Genomic DNA, 24365 nt, shown 5'->3' with positions numbered 1-24365 from the left:
ATCTTCCACACACAGTTTTTGTATGTGAGATTGTTGTTTGCTTGGGGGGGGGGGGGGGGGGGGGTTGTGCAACAAGGGGCCCCTTTACTAAGCGGTGATAAGCCTACTATGGGTTTACCGGATGCCAATCTGGCCCAGTGTGGGCGTCGGCGGTAGTTCCACCCCCAGCACACGGCATTTCTGGCACTTGTGGAAATATTTTTAAAAAACATTTCTGCGGGAGGTTACCCAGCGGGCAACCGGGTTAGCACAGGAGCCCTTACCGCCACCTCAGTGGGTGGTGGTGGTGGTAAGTCGTTCCCCCTCCCCCCCGCACGGCAATGCGGTAAGAGCAGTCGTACACCATGGCCATGTCTTTTTCAGCCTTTTTATCTGCTGCGGTATGAAGGGCCTCGGCACATAGCAAAAATGATCCTTGACGCTAGTACAGGGCCCTCTACCAGTGGCGTAGCTACGGGGGGCCTGGGCCCCTCCATTTTGGCTCTGGGGCCCCTGGTTTGGCTGGTAAGGGTTGGGGACCCCTGCCAGCTGAAGCGTTTGTCCAGCTCTGATGTTCGACGCATTGCCTGCCCTGCTCTTCCTCTCACGTCACGTGCATTCTCGTTTTAATGAAATCGAGCATGCACAAAATGTCGCGCATGCTCAGTTTCACTAAAACAAGCATGCACACGATGTGAGGGGAAGAGCAGTGCAGTCAATGCGGCGGAGACCAGCGCTGGACAAACGCTTCAGCTGGTGGGGGTTGGGGACCCCCGCCAGCCAAGGTATGTAAGGAGGCGGGCCAAAATGTGCCCCCCCCCCCCCCCCCGCACTTTGGGCTCTGGACTCCCTCCACGTCGAGATCTGGCTGCACCACTTCTTTTTACCACAGCTTAGTAAAAGGGCCCCTAAGAGAATTTGAAATAGTTTTCCCTTCTATCAAGCAACTTATCTCTGGAACAGTCTACCTCTTACTGTCAATCGGTAGCCTTCTTAGTTTTTCTTTTGGAGTACTTGAAAGTGGTTCTGTATCAAAAACAGTCCAGCAAAATACATAAAGTGTGGCCTAGTGGTTAGGATGGTGGACTTTGGTCCTGGGGAACTGAGGAACTGAGTTCGATTCCCACTTCAGGCACAGGCAGCTCCTTGTGACTCTGGGCAAGTCACTTAACCCTCCATTGCCCCATGTAAGCTGCATTGAGCCTGCCATGAGTGGGAAAGCGCAGGGTACAAATGTAACAAAAATAAAATAGATACTATTGGAGATTCTAGATGGAATGTTGCTACTATTTGAGATTCTACATGGAATGTTAATGTTGCTATTCCACTAGCAACATTCCATGTAGAAGACTGCCCTTGCAGCCGCGCACAGAAACAGAAGCCTGCACGGCTTGCAAGGGCAGTCTTCTACATGGAATACTCCTAGCGGAGGAGTGGCCTAGTGGTTAGTGTGGTGGACTTTGGTCCTGGGGAACTGGGTTTGATTCCCACTTCAGGCACAGGCAGCTCCTTGTGACTCTGGGCAAGTCACTTAACCCTCCATTGCCCCAGGTACAAATAAGTACCTGTATACAATATGTAAGCCGCATTGAGCCTGCCATGAGTGGCAAAGTGCGGGCTACAAATGTAAGACAAGACTTGTCATTTTAAGCTTTATTTATATTTTGTAATTCCTAGAGTATATCTGGTTGAGCTTTTTGTAAACCACTTTGGACCCGTTCTGGGAATGAGTGATCAATAAATGCCTGGATTAGATAGATTAATTTAGATTATTTATGCCTGCCTTGGAGCATATGTGGGTTCAGATGGGAAAATACTTTGAAGTATATCCATGCATTCAGTGACCGTATCCAGATAGTGGCTGTTGCTGAACATCTGGATGGAGCAGTGAGGTGTGATGTCAGCCTGTATCCAGATAGCATGTGAGGCAGCTTTGTTGCTGTCCTAAATTAATCTGAATAGCAGTGCTGAAAGTTGCCACTATGCAGAATAAATTGTGTCCCAGCCATGTTTCCACCCCCAGAGGGTCCCCATATAGAAAGAAAAGAGAGGGCAAAAGAATAGACAGGGCAGAAAATCACAAATTGGGTTGGAGGAAGGTGGGGGGAGGGAAGGCTGGGAGAGAGAGGAGGCGGAGGAAGGGAAAGGGTTAGAGAAGGAATAATCCCAGTGAGATAAGACTGCAGACTACCTAGGCATGGTCAAACGAATGCTGGAAAAGCCAAGTTTTTAAAGCAGATTTAAACCATTTAAAGACACAAATCATCTACAGGAAAAGTTTAAAAGGAAACTTTCAGGGAAAGAAAATGTAGGGCTAAGGGCAAGGAATTCCCTCTTCCTTTTGTGTGTCTAGAAAAATCAGGAAAACTTTGAACATTCAGTTCCCAAAATGTTTTATTAATATGACAGATATAAAATCTATTCCTATCCGTCTCCAAAGCAAAAGTCACAAGAAGAATGAGATGTGCTCAGTTGTTACGTCTATTGAGCCTTCTAGGAACTTCATAAGTTTCAAAGCTGATTTTCCAGAGTAGCACTTTAGTCAGGGCTTGCTTTCTCTCTCTGCAGTTTAGAATAGTTTGCTTCTACCAAAACAACTGTTTCTAGTTGAACTTCTCTATGCTTTCTTTGTCGTGCTAGACTATTGTAATATAATGTCACTGGCTCCCTATCTGTTTCCGCATACAGTTCAAACTCCTCTTATTGAACTACTAGTAGAAAAGGCCCGTTTCCGAAACCAATGAAACGGGTGCTAGCATGTGGGTTTTTTTGTGTGTGTGTGTATGTGTCATAGAGTTATTTTGTGTGTGTATGTGTGAGGGTGCGGTGTGTGTGCAGGTTGTTGATGTGTGTCTTTTTTTTGTTTTGTTTTTTGCTTGGGGGTTGGGGGATGTGCTGTGCTGTGCTGGCAAAGTGGGTTGGATTGGTGTGTGGCTTTGAGGGTGTGTTTCTGTTGTATTGTGTGTGTGTGGTTTTGTCTGTCAAGGAGGTTTGTGGAGGGGGGTCTTTCTGTTGGTGAAATGTAAATGTACATTTTTGCACATACCCACAGCAGGAATATTCTTCTCTCGTTCCAGCGGTGGTTCTGTGCTCTCTGTGCTGCACAGATAATGAGCCATTCTGCTGGGGAATGCTCCTCCCTTATTGTCAAGTAGTTTCCTCTGATTGGTCCGTCTTACGTTGCCTAATGTTGCCTGGGAACGGTGTTGTGATGGTCCTTTGTGTTTCAGAATGTTGAGGGTGTTTTTTCTGATTGGTCCGTCATGCGAGGGCGGGGCAGAGAGACATGGTCAGTGTTCTGGCTTCACCACCATGAATCCATGAACCCTTCAGGGAGTGACTGAGTGACTTCAGAACGTTGTCTTCAGAATGTTGAGGGTGAGTTTTATTATAGTAGATAAGTGCATTCACTCTGCAGCTCCTCAGTACCTCTCCACTCTCATCTCTCCCTACATTCCTCCCCGGGAACTCCGTTCACTGGGTAAATCTCTCTTATCTGCACCCTTCTCCTCCACCGCTAACTCCAGACTCCGTTCCTTTTATCTTGCTGCACCATACGCCTGGAATAGACTTTCTGAGCCGGTACGTCAGGCTCCATCTCTGTCCGTCTTCAAATCTAAGCTAAAAGCCCACCTTTTTGATGCGGCTTTTAACTCCTAACCCTTATTCACTTGTTCAGAACCCTTATTTTATCATCCTCACTTTAATAGTCCCTTATCTTTTGTTTGTCCTGTTTGTCTGTCCTAATTAGATTGTAAGCTCTGTTGAGCAGGGACTGTCTCTTCATGTTCAAGTGTACAGCGCTCCGTACGACTAGTAGCGCTATAGAAATTACAAGTAGTAGTAGTAGTAGTGTCTGGATAGTGCTGTGGTGGTCTATAAAGAAGATTCAGTGGCATTATCATGATAATGCTGCTGAATTATCTCAGCGGCTTTTATCCGGGTAACAGGTGCTGCTACCCAGAAATGTATTTATTTATTTTATTTATTTGTTGCATTTGTATTCCCACCTTATCCCACCTCTTTGCAGGCTCAAAGTGGCTTACAATACATCATGAGTAGTGGAGGAATGTTAGTAAATAAACATTTAGTATTACAGAGTATTGGTCATCGTGATGTTAATTAAACAAAGTTATACTATACAAGCAGATAATTGAGAAACAGTTCTAAACATAGCTAGGCGAGTTGTGCATATTCACATTGGTTGATCTTTGTGGTATGCTTTATTAAAGAGATGGGTCTTCAGTGAGAATATCTCCTTTCAAATGAGATATCGCACATTCCAGTCACCCAGCTTTGGACTATTTCTACCTGTTCAACTACCTTCCCCTCCCCTGCAATACAACTACCTCTCTTCAGATCTCCACCTCCCACAGCCTCCAGATTAAGAAGTCTCCGTATCCTGAACATCTATCTGTGAGTAAATTATCTGTGATTTATTCAATAAAAGAGACTTCATAAAATAATAGAGACTTCAGGTGATTGCTGTGCCAGGGTTATGCTCCATGATATTGGGGCTTCTAATTACCAAGCTCCAAGAGTCATACATAAGAATAGCTGTACTGGGTCACACCAGTGGTCCATCTATTCCAGTATCCTGTTTCCAGTAGTGGCCAACCCAGGTCACAAGTACCTGGTAGAACCCAAATAGCAAGATTCATGCTACTGATCCCAGGGTAAGCAGTGGCTTCCCCCATGTCTGTCTCAATAGCAGACTATGGACTTTTCCTCCAGGAACTTGTCCAAAGCTTTTTTAAACCCAGATACACTAACCAGTGTTGCCACGTCTTCCGGTACTAAGTTCCAGAACTTAACTATTCTTTGAGTGAAAAAAATATTTCATTGTATTCATTTTAAAAGTATATCCGTGTAATTTCATTGAGTGTCCCCTGGTCTTTGTACATTTTGAAAGAATGAAAAATCAATTCACTTTTACCTGTACTAAGCCACTCGGGATTTTGTAGACCTCGATCATATGCCCCCCTCAGCCATTCCCGTTATCATTTTGGTCGCTCTTCTTTGAACCTTTTCTAATTCCACTATATCTTCTGAGATACAACAACCAGAATTGAATACAATATTCAAGGTGAGGTCGCACCATGGAGTGATACAGAGGCAGTATAAGTACATAAGTAATGCCATACTGGGAAAAGACCAAGGGTCCATCGAGCCCAGCATCCTGTCCACGACAGCGGCCAATCCAGGCCAAGGGCACCTGGCAAGCTTCCCAAACGTACAAACATTCTATACATGTCATTCCTGGAACTGTGGATTTTTCCCAAGTCCATTTAGTAGCGGTTTATGGACTTGTCCTTAAGGAAACCGTCCAACCCCTTTTTAAACTCAGCTAAGCTAACCGCCTTCACCACTTTCTCTTGCAACAAATTCCAGAGTTTAATTATACGTTGGGTGAAGAAACATTTTCTCCGATTTGTTTTAAATTTACTACACTGTAGTTTCATTGCATGCCTCCTGGTCCTAGTATTTTTGGAAAGCGTGAACAGACGCTTCACATCCACCTGTTCCACTCCACTCATTATTTTATATACCTCTATCATGTCTCCCCTCAGCCGTCTCTTCTCCAAGCTGAATAGCCCTAGCCTCTTTAATCTTTCTTCATAGGGAAGTCGTCCCATCTCCGCTATCATTTTAGCTGCCCTTCGCTGCACCTTTTCCAATTCTACTATATCTTTCTTGAGATGCGGCGACCAGAATTGAATACAATACTCAAGGTGCGGTTGCACCATGGAGCGATACAACGGCATTATAACATCCTCACACCTGTTTTCCATACCTTTCCTAATAATACCCAACATTCTATTCGCTTTCTTAGCCGCAGCAGCACACTGAGCAGAAGGTTTCAGTGTGTTATCGACGACGACACCCAGATCCCTTTCTTGGTCCGTAACTCCTAACGTGGAACCTTGCATGACGTAGCTATAATTCGGGTTCTTTTTTCCCACATGCATCACCTTGCACTTGCTCATATTAAACGTCATCTGCCATTTAGCCGCCCAGTCTCCCAGTCTCGTAAGTATAATATTCTCGGTCTTATTTTGCATCCCTTTCCTAATAATTTCTAGCATCCTGTTTTGCTTTTTTGGCCGCTGCTTTACACTGGACAGAAAATGTTGGCGTATTGTCTACAATGACACCTAGATCTTTTTCTTGCATGCTGATTCCCTAGCATCAGGTACTTATGATCTGCATATTCTTCCCAATGTGCATCACTTTGCATTTGTCCACATTAAATTTCATCTGCCATTTGGGTGCCCAGTCTTCCAATTTTTAATGTCCACCCAGAACATGCACCCGTTAAATCTGTATATGCCACATAGGTGGGACACGGCAGGAAGAAGGACCCGTGTTCGGCAGTACAGTCTCTCTCAATTGCTGCTGTCTGCCATTCAGTGACTCTAGGCAAGTAGAGGATGGGGGTGGGGAGGAGCTGCAAGGGAAGGGAAAAATGCTGGATCTTACCTGGGCTGCGAGCACCAGGCCCTCCTTGGAGGCCTGGGGGAATCGCCCCCTCCCCCTCGGCGGTCCTGCAGGAGGGGGGGGGACATCTAGCGGCATTTATCTGGGCAGTGCGACTGAATGCCCCTGCTGACTACTGCAGCACAGGGCCGCCAAGAGACTAGGCCAGGCCCGGGGCAAGGCTGCCCCGTCCCCCCGCTGCCCTGCCTCCATCCTCCATCGCTGCCCCTGCCGCTGCCACCCCCCCGTTGCTCCCCCCGCCACTGCAGTCCGCGGTCTCACCTACCTGCCTCCATAGCTCCGGGCCCCCTCTAATCAAAGCAGCAGTCACAGATCGCCACTCTTCTGGCTTTCCCTCCCTGTGTCCCGCCCTCGTCTGATGTAACTTCTGGTGTCTGTGAGGGTGGGACACAGGGAGGGAAGGCCAGAAGAGTGGCGATCTGTGACTGCTGCTTTGATTAGAGGGGGCCCGGAGCCGAGGAGGCAGGCAGGTGAGACCGGGGACTGCAGCGCCGGCGGCCTGACCCCGGCGCCGGGCCCCCCCTGTCCCCCTCTCTCAGCAGCCCTGCTGCAGCATTCCTTGGATAGTGCTGGGGTGGTCTGGGAAGCGTCTGAGCAGAGCCGGGTGATATTCAATGCCGATGCCAGTATAACCAGGTGGTTATATGTGGGGGCATGTCATAGCTTCCCGGTGCCACCAAAGACCTTTATACTCTGTACTGGTGCCCGGATACAGCTGGACATCGAACATCTGGGTTTAATTTAGCCAGTTTAAAAACAAAAATTCTGATTGCCACTGGCTGAATATTGACACATAGGTCTTGGTGAACTGCAGTCTGGACCAGAGCCAGATCACCAGGCTGTTTTGGAGTGGAGTAGCTGCCTAATGGATAGAACAGTGGGCTGATCTTGGGGAAAGTCACTTAACCTTCCACTGCCTCAGGTAGAAGCTTAGATTGCGTCGTCATATGTGGACATTTAAGGCCTTCTGCGACGGCATTTTCGGGGCAGCTGGGGGAAAGCTCTGGAATCACGCAAGCGGCCGAACGGGAAGTTAGGTGCTATGATTCCATGTGCCAAAGGAGAAGCCAGCTGCCATGATCCTGCACAGCTGAGAGAGGAGAAGAGCTGTAATATGAGGCGGGAAGGAGGAGACAGGGTAATTCACAGAGTGTTTAAAGTGTGGGGAACGCAGGAACTGTAAGAGGGGTTGTCCTTTCGTTGAGTGTTTGGTTAAATAAGTGTATTCGGTTTAGCAGCTTTCACATTTTAGTTTGTAGCTTAGCTAATTTTCTGGTTTCTTTAATACAGGTAAAATGGGCACATGCTCACGATTGCTAAGCTGGAGTATGACATTCATGCTGTGAATGTAGCATGGACCTGCCAAGGAGGACAGTGAGGTTGTTGACTATTAGCTAAGTGAACAAGAATTTATTGGTATCGCTGGTGGGTGACTTTGAGCAGTGGTTGCCCACCCTGAACCTTCATTTTTCTCCATGGCTCGCTGCTGTTCTCAGATATATTTGGCCAACTTGTGTGTATGAAGTTCATGTGTCTTGGTTTGTGTTATGAATGGTAATTTGATGTTTGCTACAGAACCTCTAGTCTGTTTTATTTACTTATTCCAAGCCTCGTCTGTGTTACGCTATAAAGACGAGGTCTGTGGCCTGGGAAGGTGATACTGAGGTCTGCCAGGAGGAAAATAAAGGGATCAGAAATGTTTATATTGTCCTAGACCACATAAACCTGCAAAGTATAAACTTGCTTTGCATACTGTTTTATGTGGCTTGGGAATATAACTTGTGTTTTATTTGGGGGGGGGGGGGGAGGTGGGGATTGAGGAGAACAGTGGAAGCAACAGTGGTCTGAACGTTGGCCCCACTTCCTGACTGGATCTACTACCACTACTACTATTTAGCATTTCTATAGCGCTACAAGGCGTACGCAGCGCTGCACAAACATAGAAGAAAGACAGTCCCTGCTCAAAGAGCTTACAATCTAATAGACAAAAAATAAAGTAAGCAAATCAAATCAATTAATGTGTACAGGAAGGAGGAGAGGAGGGTAGGTGGAGGCGAGTGGTTACAAGTGGTTACAAGTCAAAAGCAATGTTAAAGAGGTGGGCTTTCAGTCTAGATTTAAAGGTGGCCAAGGATGGGGCAAGACGTAGGGGCTCAGGAAGTTTATTCCAGGCGTAGGGTGCAGTGAGACAGAAGGCGCGAAGTCTGGAGTTGGCAGTAGTGGAGAAGGGAACAGATAAGAAGGATTTATCTATGGAGCGGAGTGCACGGGAAGGGGTGTAGGGGAGGACGAGTGTGGAGAGATACTGGGGAGCAGCAGAGTGAGTACATTTATAGGTTAGTAGAAGAAGTTTGAACAGGATGCGAAAACGGATAGGGAGCCAGTGAAGTGACTTGAGGAGAGGGGTATTATGAGTAAAGCGACCCTGGCGGAAGACGAGACGGGCAGCAGAGTTTTGAACCGACTGGAGAGGGGAGAGGTGATTAAGTGGGAGGCCAGCAAGAAGCTGGGTATGATGGCCTTGCATGAAAAATTAGAAGGGCCAGCATTGCCCACCCCTCGAATGACGCGTTGAATAAAAATCTATTACTTGAACAAAAGCAAGAAGTGTATTCAGCTGTCTCTTGCTGTATTTCCACATTCTTTGATATTCCTCCAGAGGATTATAACTTGAACAGAATTTAAATTGATATAAGAACATAAGTATTGCCATACTGGGTCTACAAATGTCCTGGCTTAGAAGTGAGGTTCATTCTCCGTAAAACTAACCCACTTAGAGAAATTGCCCCCCAGGTCAGACTGATGGTCCATCTGGCGTAGTATCCCGCTTCCAACAGTGGTCAATCCAGGTCATGAGTACCAGGCAGAATCCCAAAGAGCAGCAGCATTCTATGCTACCAACCCCAGGGATATGCAGTAGCTTCCCCCATGTCTACCTCATGAAAATGGGGTACACATGGATAGGACTTTGAGCATTGCAGTATTGTCTGATGAAGGGAGAGAAGTCTGCTGTGGTCTTTTGCGCAGTTCTTGGCTCACATTAGACTATGGGTTGGCAAATTTTCTTTTCCCACAGTGCCGTATTAGTGATTGTCATAAGGCCAGGGGCTGGGATAAGGAATGTACCTCATTCAGAATAGTAGCCAGGCTCTTGCCTGCCCCTTCTGTTTCTACACCCTCCCTCCCTCCCCCCACCACTCCCAAAATGGGGAATACAACTTATATTTCCATTCTTCATAAACATCTTTTTTTTTCTTTGCAGTCTTGGTTATACGCAGAAAACTGTAGCAGTTTTATTTTGTAGCCTGGGGCTATGGTATAAAAATTACTGACCTCATTATTCCCCCTCCCCCCCTGAGTTCCTATCACCGTCCCCAGCCAGACTCTAGCATCCCCACAGGTACTGTCCTTTAGCTAATGTGTGTGTGTTTTGACCAAATACATTGAAAGGATTAATTTTACTGCAGTCTTTGGCCAATGGCCTTAGTTGTCTAAGAGGCCAAATCCGGGTAAAAGGAGTGAGGGCAGCTGTTGTGAACTGTAGTCTGTATTCACCAGGCAGTTGGGAGTTCATGGTGGTATATGTGCCACAGTAATGGCCCTGGTTTTACATACTTGTCTGTCTCTTTTTTTTTTTTTTTTTTTTCTTGCAGCAATGTGACACGAGATTTGCAGCCTGAAAAACTAGACATAACACAGTTTCACCGGAAAATCTGCAACTCCTCGAAGCACCCGCTGCCTCAGATAGACAGGGAAGGGTAAGGAGCCTCTTGCTGAGCTTTTCAATCCTTTTTGGTTGCACAAATGGAGAGAGGGATATGATAGAAGGAAGGAGGAAAGTGGAGAGTGTTCATAGGCAGGATTTGGTTTCAAATCAAGATCAGACTTGATAGAGCAGTGATGGTCTCTTTGCTCTGGTGTATGCCAGGTTGGACACTGACATGTAGTTGCTCTACCATCTACCAATGGTTGTATATGTGTGTATAAATTTGACGAATTTATGTGTACACACCCATTTTGAGGCCATCAGCTCAATATATCCCAGGTTGGTAAGTGTGCACGTCAATACCATTGAAAGTGATTTGGCTTATGTGAAAATGTGTTGATGGTTAGGGCCGGCCCAACCCGAGATGCCACCTGAGGTGGAGCTAACAGCCGCCTCCTCCCCCCCCCCCCCCTGGTCTGTGGTGCCGCCCTCTTCCTTTTGCGGTGTTTTACCTCACGGTAGTGTTCCAAACCTGGCAGTGATTACCATAGGCTGCCCTGCCGCTGGTGGCACCTGCCTCTTCCCTTTACTGTGGCTGCCTGAGCCTCTGCTGAAACAAGAAGTTACATCAGAGGCGGCCGCAGTAAAGAGAAGAGGCGGGTGCTGGCAGTGGCAGGGCAGCCCATGGGAATCGTTGCCGGGTTTGGAATGACACAATGTGGTAAAACGCCATGAAGGGGGGAGATGCTGTCCCTCCGAGGTGCCGCTCCTGATGAGTGCCGCCTGAGGCCCCCACCTCAGGTGGCCTAATGTTTGGGCTGCCCCTGTTGATGGTCTAGGCTTATTTCTTATTGTACAGATGGTGTCATTATAAAGAAACGTCATCCTAAACATTTGACAGTCTTGGTTCTGTGTCACTCAAGATGCGAAAGATGGCACAAAATGGAGGCTGAATTCCCTTCTCACCCTTGCAGGTGGTCCTCCCAGGGTAGGGTGGAAACACTGGGACAGACGTAGTGTGGAGGACGTTCGTATTGTTGGTGCCTATGCTCTACCTGTTCTGTGAATAAATGGAGGATTTCTTTTTCCAGTGCTGTCAGTCCACCCCCTTTCATAGGTAGTAAATCCCCTAGTAAAATTTTAAGGGGAAAGAACTGAAAATACCCTGCCACTTTAGAAAGGTCCGGAACAATTTGAAGTGCAGTATCTAAGCCTTTGGAAGTATTTTATCTTGACAGAGTAGAGATACTTATATAAGACACTTTATATATATTTTTTTTAACCCCAAAAATACATTCACAGTGGTTAGCTTCCCTATGAGTCTGAATATGTTGTTGCCTAGTGCAGCAGTTTCTGGGGGTGCAAAGATTAGCTTCAGTCAAAGCAAAACTACAGCCATACAAACTCATATTTGTTTTGGGGTTTTTTGGAGGGCTCAACCAGCACAAGTGGAACAGGTGGGGGGGGATGGGCCTGGGTCCGCCTGCCTGACGTCCACTGCACCCACTAACAACTGCTCCAAGGGACCTGCATACTGCTGTCGGGGAGCTGGGTATGACATTTGAGGCTGGCATACAGGCTGTCAAAACAAGTTTTTAAAGTTGTTTTTTTTTTGTGGTGGGAGGGTGTTAGTGACCACTGGGGGAGTCAGGGGAGATCATCCCCGATTCCCTCCGGTGGTCATCTGGCCAGTTGGGGCACTTTTATGGGACTTGTGTCGTGAAAAAAAAGGGTCCAGCAAAAGCGACCCAAATTCGCACTTCTTCCGCCCTTTTTTTTTTCGATTATCGGCCGAAGGCGCCCATCTCTCCTCGGCCGATAAACACGCCCCAGTCCTGCCTTCAACACGCCCCCATCAACTTTGTTCGTTCCCGCGACGGAGTGCAGTTGAAAACGTCCAAAATTGGATTTCGATTATACCGATTTGGGCGCCCATCTCCCGATTTGGGTCGAAATATGGGCGCCCATCACTTTCGAAAATAAGGCCGTTAGTGACTTTTAGTGGCCCTTTTAAATATTGGGCCCACTAATGTTATTCCCAGCTTGTGTGTCATTGTGCATCATTTTCTGGAAGTGATATTACCTATCTTGCATTAATTCAGAATACTGTGTGTAAATAAATCAAGCAGCTTAAAGTGGTATATATGGAGCAGGGTCAAAACTTACATGATGTGCAAAAGGATCTCGTTCTGGTTCATACTGTGTGTATACCCATCTTTTTGAGAAAATTTACGGAAAGAACCAAAACACATAAAGCCCATACTCTCTGTTCAATAATGCATCATTACAGCCACTCTGAATTTCTCATCCCCCGTAATCTCACCACACTCATACCTTTACTCACAGAAAATGTATACCAAATGCTTTCCTGTCATTATATATTGCCCCTTTTAGTTTCCCGTTGTTTCCTTCCAATGTTTCAATGCTCTTTTCCATTGTTATATTCCTTAATGATACTTGACTTTGTCTCGCATAACTCCTCACAATGTAATCCATAACCGAGTTGTAACAAATTGTATTTCCATGATTCATAATATATTGTAAGCCACACTGAACCCGCAAAAAGGTGGGAAAATGTGGGATACAAATGCAATAAATAAATAAATATATATAAGGTAACATTCATGATATCCTGTCCTCTTAAGAATGGTCCTTTTTGCTGTGGGAGGCAACTCTTTGCCTCCTGAAGCTTTGACATTTACAGGGAGGCCGTTGAAAAAATCCTTCATACTAATTATAATAACATTTGTATTAAGTACATTCAACACTTGCTCCGGTTTTTACAGTGATGTGTATTGGGATGTTTTTGTTTCCTTTTAGCTGTTAACATTTTCAAGGTTTGCTGATCTGTTGGCTTCAGATGCTGTGCATTGAAATAAGAAAATGTTTCTCTGGTTTGCTCTTTACTCAGGATTGGAAAAGGGAAATGCGAGGATGGAGACGGGATCAACCTCAACGATATGGAGAAAGTTCTTCCTGTCTGGCAGGTGGGTCTCTGCCCTCTTCCCTGCGATGTTGACATCTTTCTGCCCTTTAACTGAACCCCTTATCTCATGCGTGCATTCTGTTGGCATTTGAACAGAGGAGTGCAGAGTGCTCTAAGGGATGTTAGTGAGTGGTATGTGTTCAGTGCATTTTGGAAAAAGAAATGTACAGTGTTTTGAATATTTTTGAGTCATTTCATGGATAAATACTAGGTTTTTAAATGCATCTTAACAATCGTCTCCCACAGACCATTTTATAAGGAGCACTCTTATTGGCCAATATCATTTCTTGACCATATATGTGGTGTAGCATAGATCAATCACATTTTGACTTATCCCATATGTTAGTTTTGGAGGTGGCACAGTGAAATTGTGTGAGGCTACCTTCTACACGTCAACCAGGAGGTTAGATGGTACTTGAATGTGGTGTCACTAGGGTTGCCAAACTGGCTCCATTAAGTTTGCAGTAACAACACAGTAAATGACAGCAGATGAAGGCCTGCACGATCCGTCCAGTCTGTCCAACAAGGTGGTCGTCATTCGTAATTAAACACTGATTTGTCATCATGGTAACCACATATAGGCAGTTAAATAGGAGTGGAGGAGTGGCCTAGTGGTTTGGGTGGTGGACTTTGGTCCTGGGGAACTGAGGAACTGAGTTTGATTCCCGGCACAGGCAGCTCCTTGTGACTCTGGGCAAGTCACTTAACCCTCCATTGCCTGCCGCATTGAGCCTGCCATGAGTGGGAAAGCGCAGGGTACAAATGTAACAAAAAATAAAATAAACAATATATGTTACTAGTAAAAAAAGGCCCATTTCTGACAGAAATGAAACGGGCGCTAGCAAGGTTTTCCTTGGAGTGCGTATGTTTGAGAGAGAGAGTGTGTGTGTGTGAGAGATGGAGTGTGTGTGTCAGAGAGAGAATGAGAGAGAGACAGTGTGTGTGTGTGTGTGTGTTTGTGTGAGAGAGAGTGTGTGTGTGTGATAGAGAGTTTGTCAGAGAGAGTGTATGTGAGAGACAATGAGTGTGTGCTTTCCCCCTCTCGCAGGTCCCCCACCCCCTCTCTGATCTCAGGACCCCCTCCCCACCTCCCTCTCCCCTGCTTCCCCTCCAGCCATCCATGTCCTGCGACCCTCCTCTCCCCCTGCGCATCAAACTCCCTCGCCACCTGCAGCTGCCACTGGTGACGCTGTCCAGCTGCTGCTGCTTCTCCTGTTGAGCAGCTACAAAAAGCGCCTGCCTTGCCCCGCTCCCGTGGCATATACACCGCACAGAAAACTCTGCCTCCAGTAACGGCCGTAACTGAGCGGAGTTTCAGAAATCTTTTGGCTGCCGATGGCATTGTGAGAAAAACTTTCTTCCTGGTATTCACCTCGCTGGCATTTGCTGAGCATTCAAAATACGTAAAGTGGGATGGGAGGTGGTAAGTAAGACGATCTTGTTAGATTTGTTTTAATAATAATACTGCACAGTATGTTTTGGCTCACGATTGCTCATGTCAATAGTGACTAACTTCAGATAAGGTAGTACTGTATTAATGTTGTCGATGTAGATAAAAGAAAAAAAATTGTGTGGTGGGATTCAGTATTTCATAGCTCAGGGAATAATGGAAACATATTTTCAGCAATGTTCATGCAATTTCTGTTGCAAGCCATTTTGTGATTCAAAATATCCTGGGTTGTCTTTGTTTTGTTTTTGTAATGTCCAGTTTCAGGAAGGTATCGTATGATTGGATTGTAGCCAGCAGATAAATGGCATGGATTAATTGTAGAGCACTGAGTTTACAGAAGGCACTTGGCTTTATCAATAGAATCCGTATGCTGTTGCTGAACCAGAAATGCCATAGTTTGTATTGTTGTTTGAATATTTTTACCACTGTAATTGTCTACTGCTCATGTTTGATTTATTCTTACTGTACTCCGCCTTGAGTGAATTCCATCAAAAAGGTGGTAAATAAATGCTAATAAATAAATAAATAAATAAATAAAGTCCTGCTAATTTGTTATCAAGAGACTCTTGCAACTGTAAAAAGTTCCATAGAATTTTGGGCAGGTAACCAACTGTAAGCCCTCTAGGTACAAGTAGATAGGCATGAGATAAATTCAAAATTCTTTTCTGAAAATATTTCTGAAAATACCACTGTTGGGTTCAGTAAGGCAGTAGTCATGAAGGTAGTTGTTTTTGGTTTACTTTGTGGTTTCAGGCCAAAGACTTGCTTCCTAATAAAGTAGGAATTTTAGGAAATTTTTTTTTCAGAAGATAAGCAATTGCTGATAAAAGAACAGAGTTACATGTGTATATAATCAAGCTATCACAAACTCAATTAAGAAGGAGTGAAGTATATCAAATATTGCATCAAAAAAACCTCAATTATGTGTTCAGTTTTCAAACAATTCTCAGGACCTCCGTTATGGTGGGAAGGTAAAGCCTCTGTTTTATCACAGGAAGAAAGTTATTCCACCTGTTTAATGTCCATCACTGACTGAAAAACCTTCCACCTTCCAAACTTTTTGTAAACAATTAAGTCCAGTTTTATTTCATCTATCATTTTTCTTTTATATGTTAAAAAAAAAACCTCTCATGTTAGTACTTAATTTTTGAGCAGATCGGATGTCCCTGACATCTGTCAGCGTTTTACTGTATACAATTGCTGCCTCAGGGGGAAACAGAGCAGGGTTGCCAGGTGGCGTAAAACTTTTCCAGCCAAAACCAGCGACAAAATTATCGACCTGAGATTGGGTTGGGAGGGGCACTCATCCACCCGTCTGTCCGTCCCCCTCCCCACCAGCCTGCTCACCTATGCTGAGTCCTCAGTCCTCCAAATGTGCTGCTCAGCTTGCAAGCCCTTGTCTAGCTTCCCCCATCTTTCTTTCCATGGCTGTGCCTGGCTGCGTTGATGTCACTGGCCAAGTTGCCTCGCTATTGGAGGGCTTGCTGTATTGGGCCAATATGGTGAGCCCTCCAATAGTGAGGCGACTTCGCCAGTGACATCACTCAGTGGAGGCTGAGGCTGCCTCCTCCAACGAACCATAGGAATATAACGGGTGTCTCGGCGTTTAGCGCCAGCTGATTTGTAGTGTGAACTAAAAACGCTAGTGCACGTTAGTAAGAGACCTCCTAAGTGCTGGAATTTGTTGCTGGAGAACGTGGTAAAAGTGATCATTGGAGGAGGGTTTAAAAAAAGATTTGGACAAGTTCTGGAGCAAAAGTCCATAAACCATTATTAAGACGGGGAAAATCTACTGGTCGTTCTTGTCATAAGCGGCATGAAATCTGTTCTAATCTTTTGGGATTCCGCCAGGTACGTGCGACCTGGATTGGCTATTGTTAGAAACTGGATGCTGAGCTAGATGGACCTTTGGACTGACCCAGTGTGGCAAATGATAATGTTCTTATGTTCTTTTAAAGTGGCTTTCTGCCTCACTAGGGGTGGAAGATGTATGAACGTGTTACCTTCTTGGGTCATATGGATTCTCCTCTGCTTGGTGTAGTCTCTGCATGATTCCACACTGTCAGATGGATTGGGCTGCTGTTGGAATGAAGAGCGCTATGTATAGTAATAACAGTTATTACAAAAGAATAACGTCAAAACTAACCAAGTATGCAATGCCATTGTATGAAATGCAAAATGAAAATAACCTGTAGGAAGTATTTGACTGTGAATTTGCTAACGGCAGAAACAATGATGTTGTTTATATCCAGAAAGTGCATGCATTGTTGGGAAAACCAAGACCATATGGGGCTTTTGCATTGGGAGAGCTCCCAGAGAGAATGGAAGGAAATCTAGGCTGCTTCTTATAAAACACTGGAGGTAGTCAGTTCGAGCAGATCTTTCTTTCTTGTCCTTTTTGCAGATAAGTTAGCTTGACTGCCAAAGTTATTTCATCAAACAATTGCAGGCTTGTTAAAAGAGGCCTTTAGTAATCGTTCTCCTGAACTTGTGCGGACAGTACTTAATAAGTCAAACCATACTAACGTTCTCAGGAGTGAATCACATTTTAACATTAACATTTGTTCTTATATCCCACTCGTGCCTTTCAGTTCTAATTAGGTCACAATCTAACAAGAATCAGAACAATCATCTAGGAAGAAAGAAAAGAAAGACAAACAGAAAAAAACTAGTCACAAGAAACTACAATTTATTCTGTAATTCAAATTTCTGGAATAATTGCATTTTAACCTTTCTCCTAAATGCTAAATAAGATTGAGAGGGTGAAAAAAATTCCTATAAGATCCTTCCAATATTAGCTGCTTAGAATACTAAAGTCTTCACAAATACCTTTACCTTTTTAAGTTATAAAAATTGAAAAAATGTAGTGCATCAAATGTATTCTTGTCTTGTGTTTCTTTTGGGAAGCTTTTAATCTTGGGGATCCCCTCTGCATTTCTTTAGCCTTCCCTCTAAAGCTGCATTATTGCAGTGACTGTCTATTGGGCCAGGGGCCTGCAAATTGTCTGTTTGGATTTTTGTATATATGTGTAACCTCAGCTTTACCAGTAGGTGTTGCTGTTTTGCAGTGGCAATTACTCACTCCAGGTGCTGCGCTGATTGCCTTTTCCTTGGTCATCCCATCTTCTGTTGGCTGGAGGAGCCGGAGTTACTGCCTTTTGCTCCTGTGTCATAGTGGGTTCCAAATTTCTGCTTGAAGAAAGCACAGACTTTGGAGCCCCCTCTCAGTTTTCTGCACTGGGCCCCAACATGTCTAACACCAGCCCTTGCAGGGAGAGATGAGGGAGAAATGTTAGGAAAAGGAAGGGAGAGAAAAAAAAACAAAGAAACGGGGGGGGGGGGGGGGGGGGGGGGGGGGTAGGGGAGAGAAATAAAACAAAGATATGGGGGGTGGGGGAACAGGGAGACCAATCCACCAATTCCAAGTCAGTGGGGAATGCCCCCCCCCCCCCCATTGCCATGGAGGATCTTCTGCAAAAATGTACATAGAGACCCAGAATCGGAGCTTATGACACTGGCAGATGGTTATTTATTTATTTAATTTTAAACCTTTAGGTCTTTGACCTTCCAAACACAGGTATGCCTCTATTTGTCTAAGACAGGGGTTCTCAAGTCACACCTAGCCAGTTGGATTTTCAGGATCTGCACAGTGAATATGCATGAGATGAAATTATATAGGATGAAGCTAGTGTATGCAAATCTATCTCATGCATATTCATTGTGCAGATCCTGAAAACCCAACTGGCTGGGTGTGTCCCAAGAACTGAGTTGAGAACCCCAGCTCTAAGGTAAATGAAACAATAAAGTTTTGCCTGTATAGCTTTAGGAGGGGCCGGGGCGTTGCAAGGTTGGGACCCAAAGTGATTCAGATAGCAGCAATATTCTGCTGCCCCCCCAGAGAAATAACAGGTTTTAAAGAACTAATGATACCTGTTTATATCCCTCTGTATTCAGTAGTTCAGAACAAGAAGGATATTTGAATATTGCCTGTCTTTATGCAGATATGGGCTGACTGAAAATTGACCCCTGTCTTTGGAATTCCTCTCTTAAGTTCAAGTTTCAAGTTTATTAAGAGAATTTACTATCCCGCCCATCAGACATGTACCTGAGCTGCTTACAATCTAAAAAGGAAAAAAGTGAGGCGAGCAAGACCAACAGGGCATGCTACATGAGGAGCGGGGGAGGAAATAACAGTGTCATCAAAGAAATGTGGGAGAGGGAAGCTCAAGAGGATAAGGGTGTGATCCAGTGTGCAATCTGTACAGAGCAGTCAACCATAGGCGTCCACAAAGAAGAAGGTCTTGAGGTCAGCTTTGAAATGGAACAGAGAAGGGAGAAGATTAAGAGCAAGTGGTAATTGGTTCCAAAGGTGAGGGGCCTAAATGCAGAAAATGGAACGCCATATAGCAGAAGCGGAGATCTCATGGGGACAGCAAGGAGGCCTTGTTGTGAAGGCCGCTGAGTTCTGGAAGGGCATTAAGTGGTAGGAAAGAAAAGAGAATTCATTAGTGGAATGAACTTTGTATACCAGAATGAGAAGTTTGAAAGTGATGTGATGTGTGAGCGGTAACCAGTGTGTGTGTGTGTTTTGTGGGGGGGGGGGAGGAGGAAATTCTAACTTCAATATTTCCAAACACAGGCTGTGTCTGATGCTCAAAACACAGTACAGATACCTTTCAGGAGGATGGGATTAGGAGCTAGGGGACAAGGCCAGTATTAGGGGCTATCAACCAGGACTATTGCCCTGGGACCCTGCCACAGTAGACCCCAGACCTGCTTCATTTTAAAGGATGCATAGCCTGAAGAAGGGCTTTGGGGCCCCTGTCCCAGTTTCAGCACTTGGCCCCTGCATGTCTAACACCGGCCCTAGCTAGTGAAAAATCCCTTCTTCTCAGAAAATGTAAAACTTACAGACAGACGTTTCTGCATAGCTAAGTAAGCCAAGAGAGAGACCAGCAGAGAGGATCAGAGCAAAGAAAGAATGACATTTTGTTTTGAGTGTTAGCCTGTGATCTTCAGTATGTAAAATGTCTTACAGCTCCTAAAATTGATTTTATTAAGGTTTATGTTTATTAAAGTTTGTTATACTGCATATACTGTACAGTCTAAACGAATGAAGCCCAGTTAGGGGACACAATTCATAAGATGATCAAGGGAATATCCTATTGTTACTGCTGGTGAAATATTTATTTTGATAATCCAAGAAGCATGTGTTTTAAATCTGGGCATTATAAGAGCATTTGCTGCATTGTGTAGCACTGTGAAAAGGAGACCCCGGAAGGAGCAGTCACATGTTCTAGAAGAAACACCAGCAGAGTGTGGTCCAAGAGCAGGACTTTTCTCTGGCTGGGAAACTGCAGAACCTAGGTTGCTGCAACTTGAAAATGAGAGGAGCAGGCCCCAGAGCTGAAAATGACAAGGCCTCTGCTCCTGCTAAAGGAAGCGGTGAGCTTATCCTAGAAGATTTAATATACCTCTGGGTCCCATCTTGTGGAAAAGCAAATGGTTTGGAGTTTATGGTGCTGCTTAATAACCTGCTTCTGCTTCCCCTTGCTAATGCATATAAAATGAACAAACCCGCACAGCTGTCGCTGCAGACTGATCTTGCACGATGCTGACAGCTGCTCAATGTCTGGCTGTGTGAACTGAATGGGAATGAAGTTGGGCTACTGATGACCGCCAGTGGCTTATCACCTGGGGTTTCAAATGATTCCGAGGCCACTTCTCCAGAGGGATATAAACAGGTTGGAGGCTGTCCAATGGAGAATTCTTCAAACGGTGCACTGTGAGCTCCACAAAATATATATACCATACAAAAATGACCAGACAGAAATCACCAATGAAATCAAACTCAGCCTAAACATCATGAACTCATGGGCAAACGTATTTCAACTAGAACTAAATACAGATAAAACACACTGCCTCATCCTCTCATCCCAATACAACATGAATAAACCCACAATTATAAGCACCCCAGACTACACCCTCCCTATCGTAGACAGCCTGAAAATCCTCGGCATTACTATTGACTGTAACCGTACACTTGAGAGCCAAGTTAAATCTACAACCAAGAAAATGTTCAACTCAATGTGGAAACTCAAATGCGTGAAACCTTTCTTCCCAAGGGAAACACTTTGCAGCCTGCTACAATCAATGGTACTAAGCCATGCAGATTACTGCAATGGAATCTACGCGGGATGCAAGGAACAACTCATAAAGAAACTTCAGGTCGCTCAAAATACAGCAGCCAGGCTTATATTTGGCAAAGCACGATACGAAAGCACCAAACCACTCAGAAAAACTACACTGGCTACCAATCAAAGAACGTATCGCTTTCAAAATCTGCACCTTGGTCCATAAAATCATCTACGGCGCAGCCCTGGGATACATGACAGACCTCATAGACCTACCAATAAGAAATAAAATCAGATCAACACGAACATACCTAAACTTCCACTTCCGAAGCTGTAAAGGACGCAAATACAAATCAACCTATGCATCCAGCTTCTCCTACATAAGCAAACAATTGTGGAACGCACTACCACAAGCTGTGAAAACCATGAACGACCACCTGACCTTCCGGAAAGCACTAAAAACCAATCTGTTCAAAAAGGCGTACCAATCAGACCCAATCTAAGTGCCTAAACCTCGCAACACAACAAAACCAAAGCTCGTAATAGACTCTACTCTACTCTTCCCCTCTAGGATTCCCCAATGTGCCTATAACACATGAACCTTATTCATCTACTACAACTCTCTGTATTTGTTTCACTACCAGAAATGGCGATTGCCACATTGAACCTGCAAATAGGTGGGAAAATGTGGGATACAAATGTAACAAATAAATATTAGCAACTAAATGCGCCATTTACGCATGCAGCTGATAGTATTCTGCATAAATGTCGTCCTTCTGAACACCCCTCTAGCATCTATGCACTATGGGGCCCTTTTACTAAGGCACAGTAGGCCTAAAACAGTACAATACGTTTTATGCTGATTATCCTAGAAATAAGTGTAAAAAAAATGTTTTGCTAGTAAAGGGTTAATCATTCTTACAATTTCTGAAATAAATGTAGACTAAATAAAAATGCTTAAGCCTGACTTGGTCTGATGGTATTCGTGAGTATGTTAATTAAAATTCTTTTAACAATAAGCGGTGGATTTTCGCTGTCTATTTTAATAATGGCTTATGGACTTTTCTTTTAGGAAGCTATCCATACTTTTTTACCACATTCTCTGGCAACGAATTCCAGAGTTTAATTACACATCGAGTGGAGAAATATTTTCTCCAATTTTAGTTTTAAATTTACTACTTTATAGCTTCATTGTGTGCCCCCTAGTCCTAGTATTTTTGGAAAGAGTAAACAAGAGATTCATGTCTATCCGTTCCACTCCACTCATTATTTTACACACCTCTAACGTATCTCCCCTCAGCTGTCTTTTCTTCAAGCTGAAGATCCCTAGCCGCTTTAGCCTTTCCTCATAGGTTTCCTCACTGTTCGCAAAGTAATAGCTTTACGCCCTTTACAATCCTCACTAACATATCAGGCAGCCTCCAGTTTGAACTCCCTTCCTTCTGTTCTCAGTCAAACACAGCATTATTTTGAGTTTAGGAAATAGTTAAAGGCTTTCCATTTTAGGAAATATCTCTTGATTTTATAGATGTTATACTTACCTGTTTTGGGGATTGTGACTTTCCCATTGTATAACTTATCTGGAGTAGGTTCCTTTTCTTGATTGTTATCTGCTTAGAACTTGTTGGTTTGGTTGTAGCAGCTATAAGGCCTCAATGTAAAGTTTTAAAGGTTAGTGAATCGTATTAACAAAATAAGCCAGTTAGTGTTGAAAATCTGTGCTAATTGCCTAAGTCTCAAAAAATAAAATCAATAAAAATAAAACAAAAGAAGGTACAATAATCTGAAACCTTTTATTTTTATTGGACTAAGAAAATAATTTTTGGCAGGCTTTCAAGGCCAGAAGAACCACCTTTGTTAGGTCAGGTCGGAACTGCTAGTTACCCTGGAAACTCTATCTGTTCTGACGTGAGGAAAGAAGGTTCAGTCTTGAAAGCTTGTTAATATAATGTTCAAGCCTTAACCTTTAAAATTGCATTCTTATATTGGGCACATAACAGGCCTATAAAAAGGTATCATTTTTCTTCTGTTTTTTAATTTAGGTTGATATAGAAGGTTTAACATGGTAGATGACAGCAGATAAAGACCTAAATGTTCCAGCCAATCAGCCTAACAGTTACTCATCAGTTCATGATTAAATCATCATATGCATACCTGATACACATCTTTTTTTTGTTACATTTGTACCCCGCGCTTTCCCACTCATGGCAGGCTCAATGCGGCTTACATGGGGCAATGGAGGGTTAAGTGACTTGCCCAGAGTCACACTAATGTGGCCGCGCAGGCTTCTGCTTCTGTGAGTCTGACGTCCTGCACGTATGTGCAGGACGTCAGACTCACAAACAGAAGCCTGCGCAGCCTTCTACATGGAATGTTGCTAGTGGAATAGCAACATTCCATGTAGAATCTCCAATAGTAGCAACAGAATCTCAATAGTAGCAACATTCCATGTAGAATCTCCAATAGTAGCAACATTCCATGTAGAATCTCCAATAGTATCTATTTTATTTTTGTTACATTTGTACCCCGCGCTTTCCCACTCATGGCAGGCTCAATGCGGCTTACATGGGGCAATGGAGGGTTAAGTGACTTGCCCAGAGTCACAAGGAGCTAATTTTCAGCGCTAACTGGCAGAATTAGCTGGAAAATCCAGCCACAGAATATCTGTTGGTCAACTTTTGGCTGGCTAAATTTGGCCAGATACCTTTTGTTATCGGTCAGTGGGTTTTTTTGAATATTGACCTGAAAAAGTTTTGTGTAATTAGTTTTGTCTAAAGGGGTTGAAAATGAAATTTTCCCTATGCCCAGGTTGTTACGACACCTGTGGCTAATAGTTGTTGAGAGATGCTTTTAATGGTGTATAGGCTTTATAGTTTTTAAAATATATATATATTAAAAGGTTACAATTTGACTTTTCATTATGAAGAGTTGGATGGATATCTGTATTTATGGTATGATACAAGTTGTAATATAATTTTCTTGTAGGTTGTTTTTCATTGTAAACCGCATTACAACTTAATGTATTAAGTGGTATATCAAATCAATAAAAATCAAATCAAAATGTAGCTTGTTTCTCAAGACACAAATACAGCATGTTCTGTTTGTGTGTTAACGTGTGGACATTATACGACACCCTCCAGCTCCATTTGAAATGACTGTGTGGAGGTTTCTGACATCTAGTGGTTATTTCTATAATGGCAGTACAGTAATCATGCAGGCTGGAGATTTGATTTATGTACCTTAACCTTTTAAATTGTATTCCTATTTTGGGCATATAATAAGAGACCTAAAGAGGAACTGGATTCACAGACACAGACACACACACACACACACATACACACACACACACCACAGTTTGTGTGTAGTGAGCCAATCAAGGTTTGAATCATAGCTTTTGGGTGTTTTTCATGTCTGAATCTGTCTGAAGTGGAAGTGCATTTTAAATTCACTCACCTCATGAGGGGTCCTTTTACTAAGCTGCGTAAGTGCCTACGCCAGCCCAAAGTGCGTCAATTCTGAGTTGCCCCCCGGCTACCGCGAGGCCCGGGCAGTAATTTCATTTTTTCCGCACGTCCACTACGCGCGTCGGAAATATATTTTATTTTCTGGTGC

General features: G+C 44.1%; 1 protein-coding gene across 1 annotated transcript in view; it reads left to right on the top strand.

Annotated features, from left to right (window-relative positions):
- The window catches only part of CTIF (cap binding complex dependent translation initiation factor), a 531105-nt gene that overhangs the window by 157750 nt on the left and 348990 nt on the right, over positions 1 to 24365 (top strand). The window contains exons 5-6 of the mRNA XM_030192931.1: positions 10131 to 10235; positions 13095 to 13170. Coding sequence (XP_030048791.1) covers positions 10131 to 10235; positions 13095 to 13170 — 181 coding nt within the window. The remainder of the gene's footprint in view (positions 1 to 10130; positions 10236 to 13094; positions 13171 to 24365) is intronic.

This window comes from Microcaecilia unicolor, chromosome 2 (genome assembly GCF_901765095.1).
Source record: "Microcaecilia unicolor chromosome 2, aMicUni1.1, whole genome shotgun sequence".
NCBI classification, from domain to species: domain Eukaryota; kingdom Metazoa; phylum Chordata; class Amphibia; order Gymnophiona; family Siphonopidae; genus Microcaecilia; species Microcaecilia unicolor.
The sequence above is the reverse complement of the archived record's forward strand: the minus strand, read 5'-3'. Positions and strand labels throughout refer to the sequence as shown.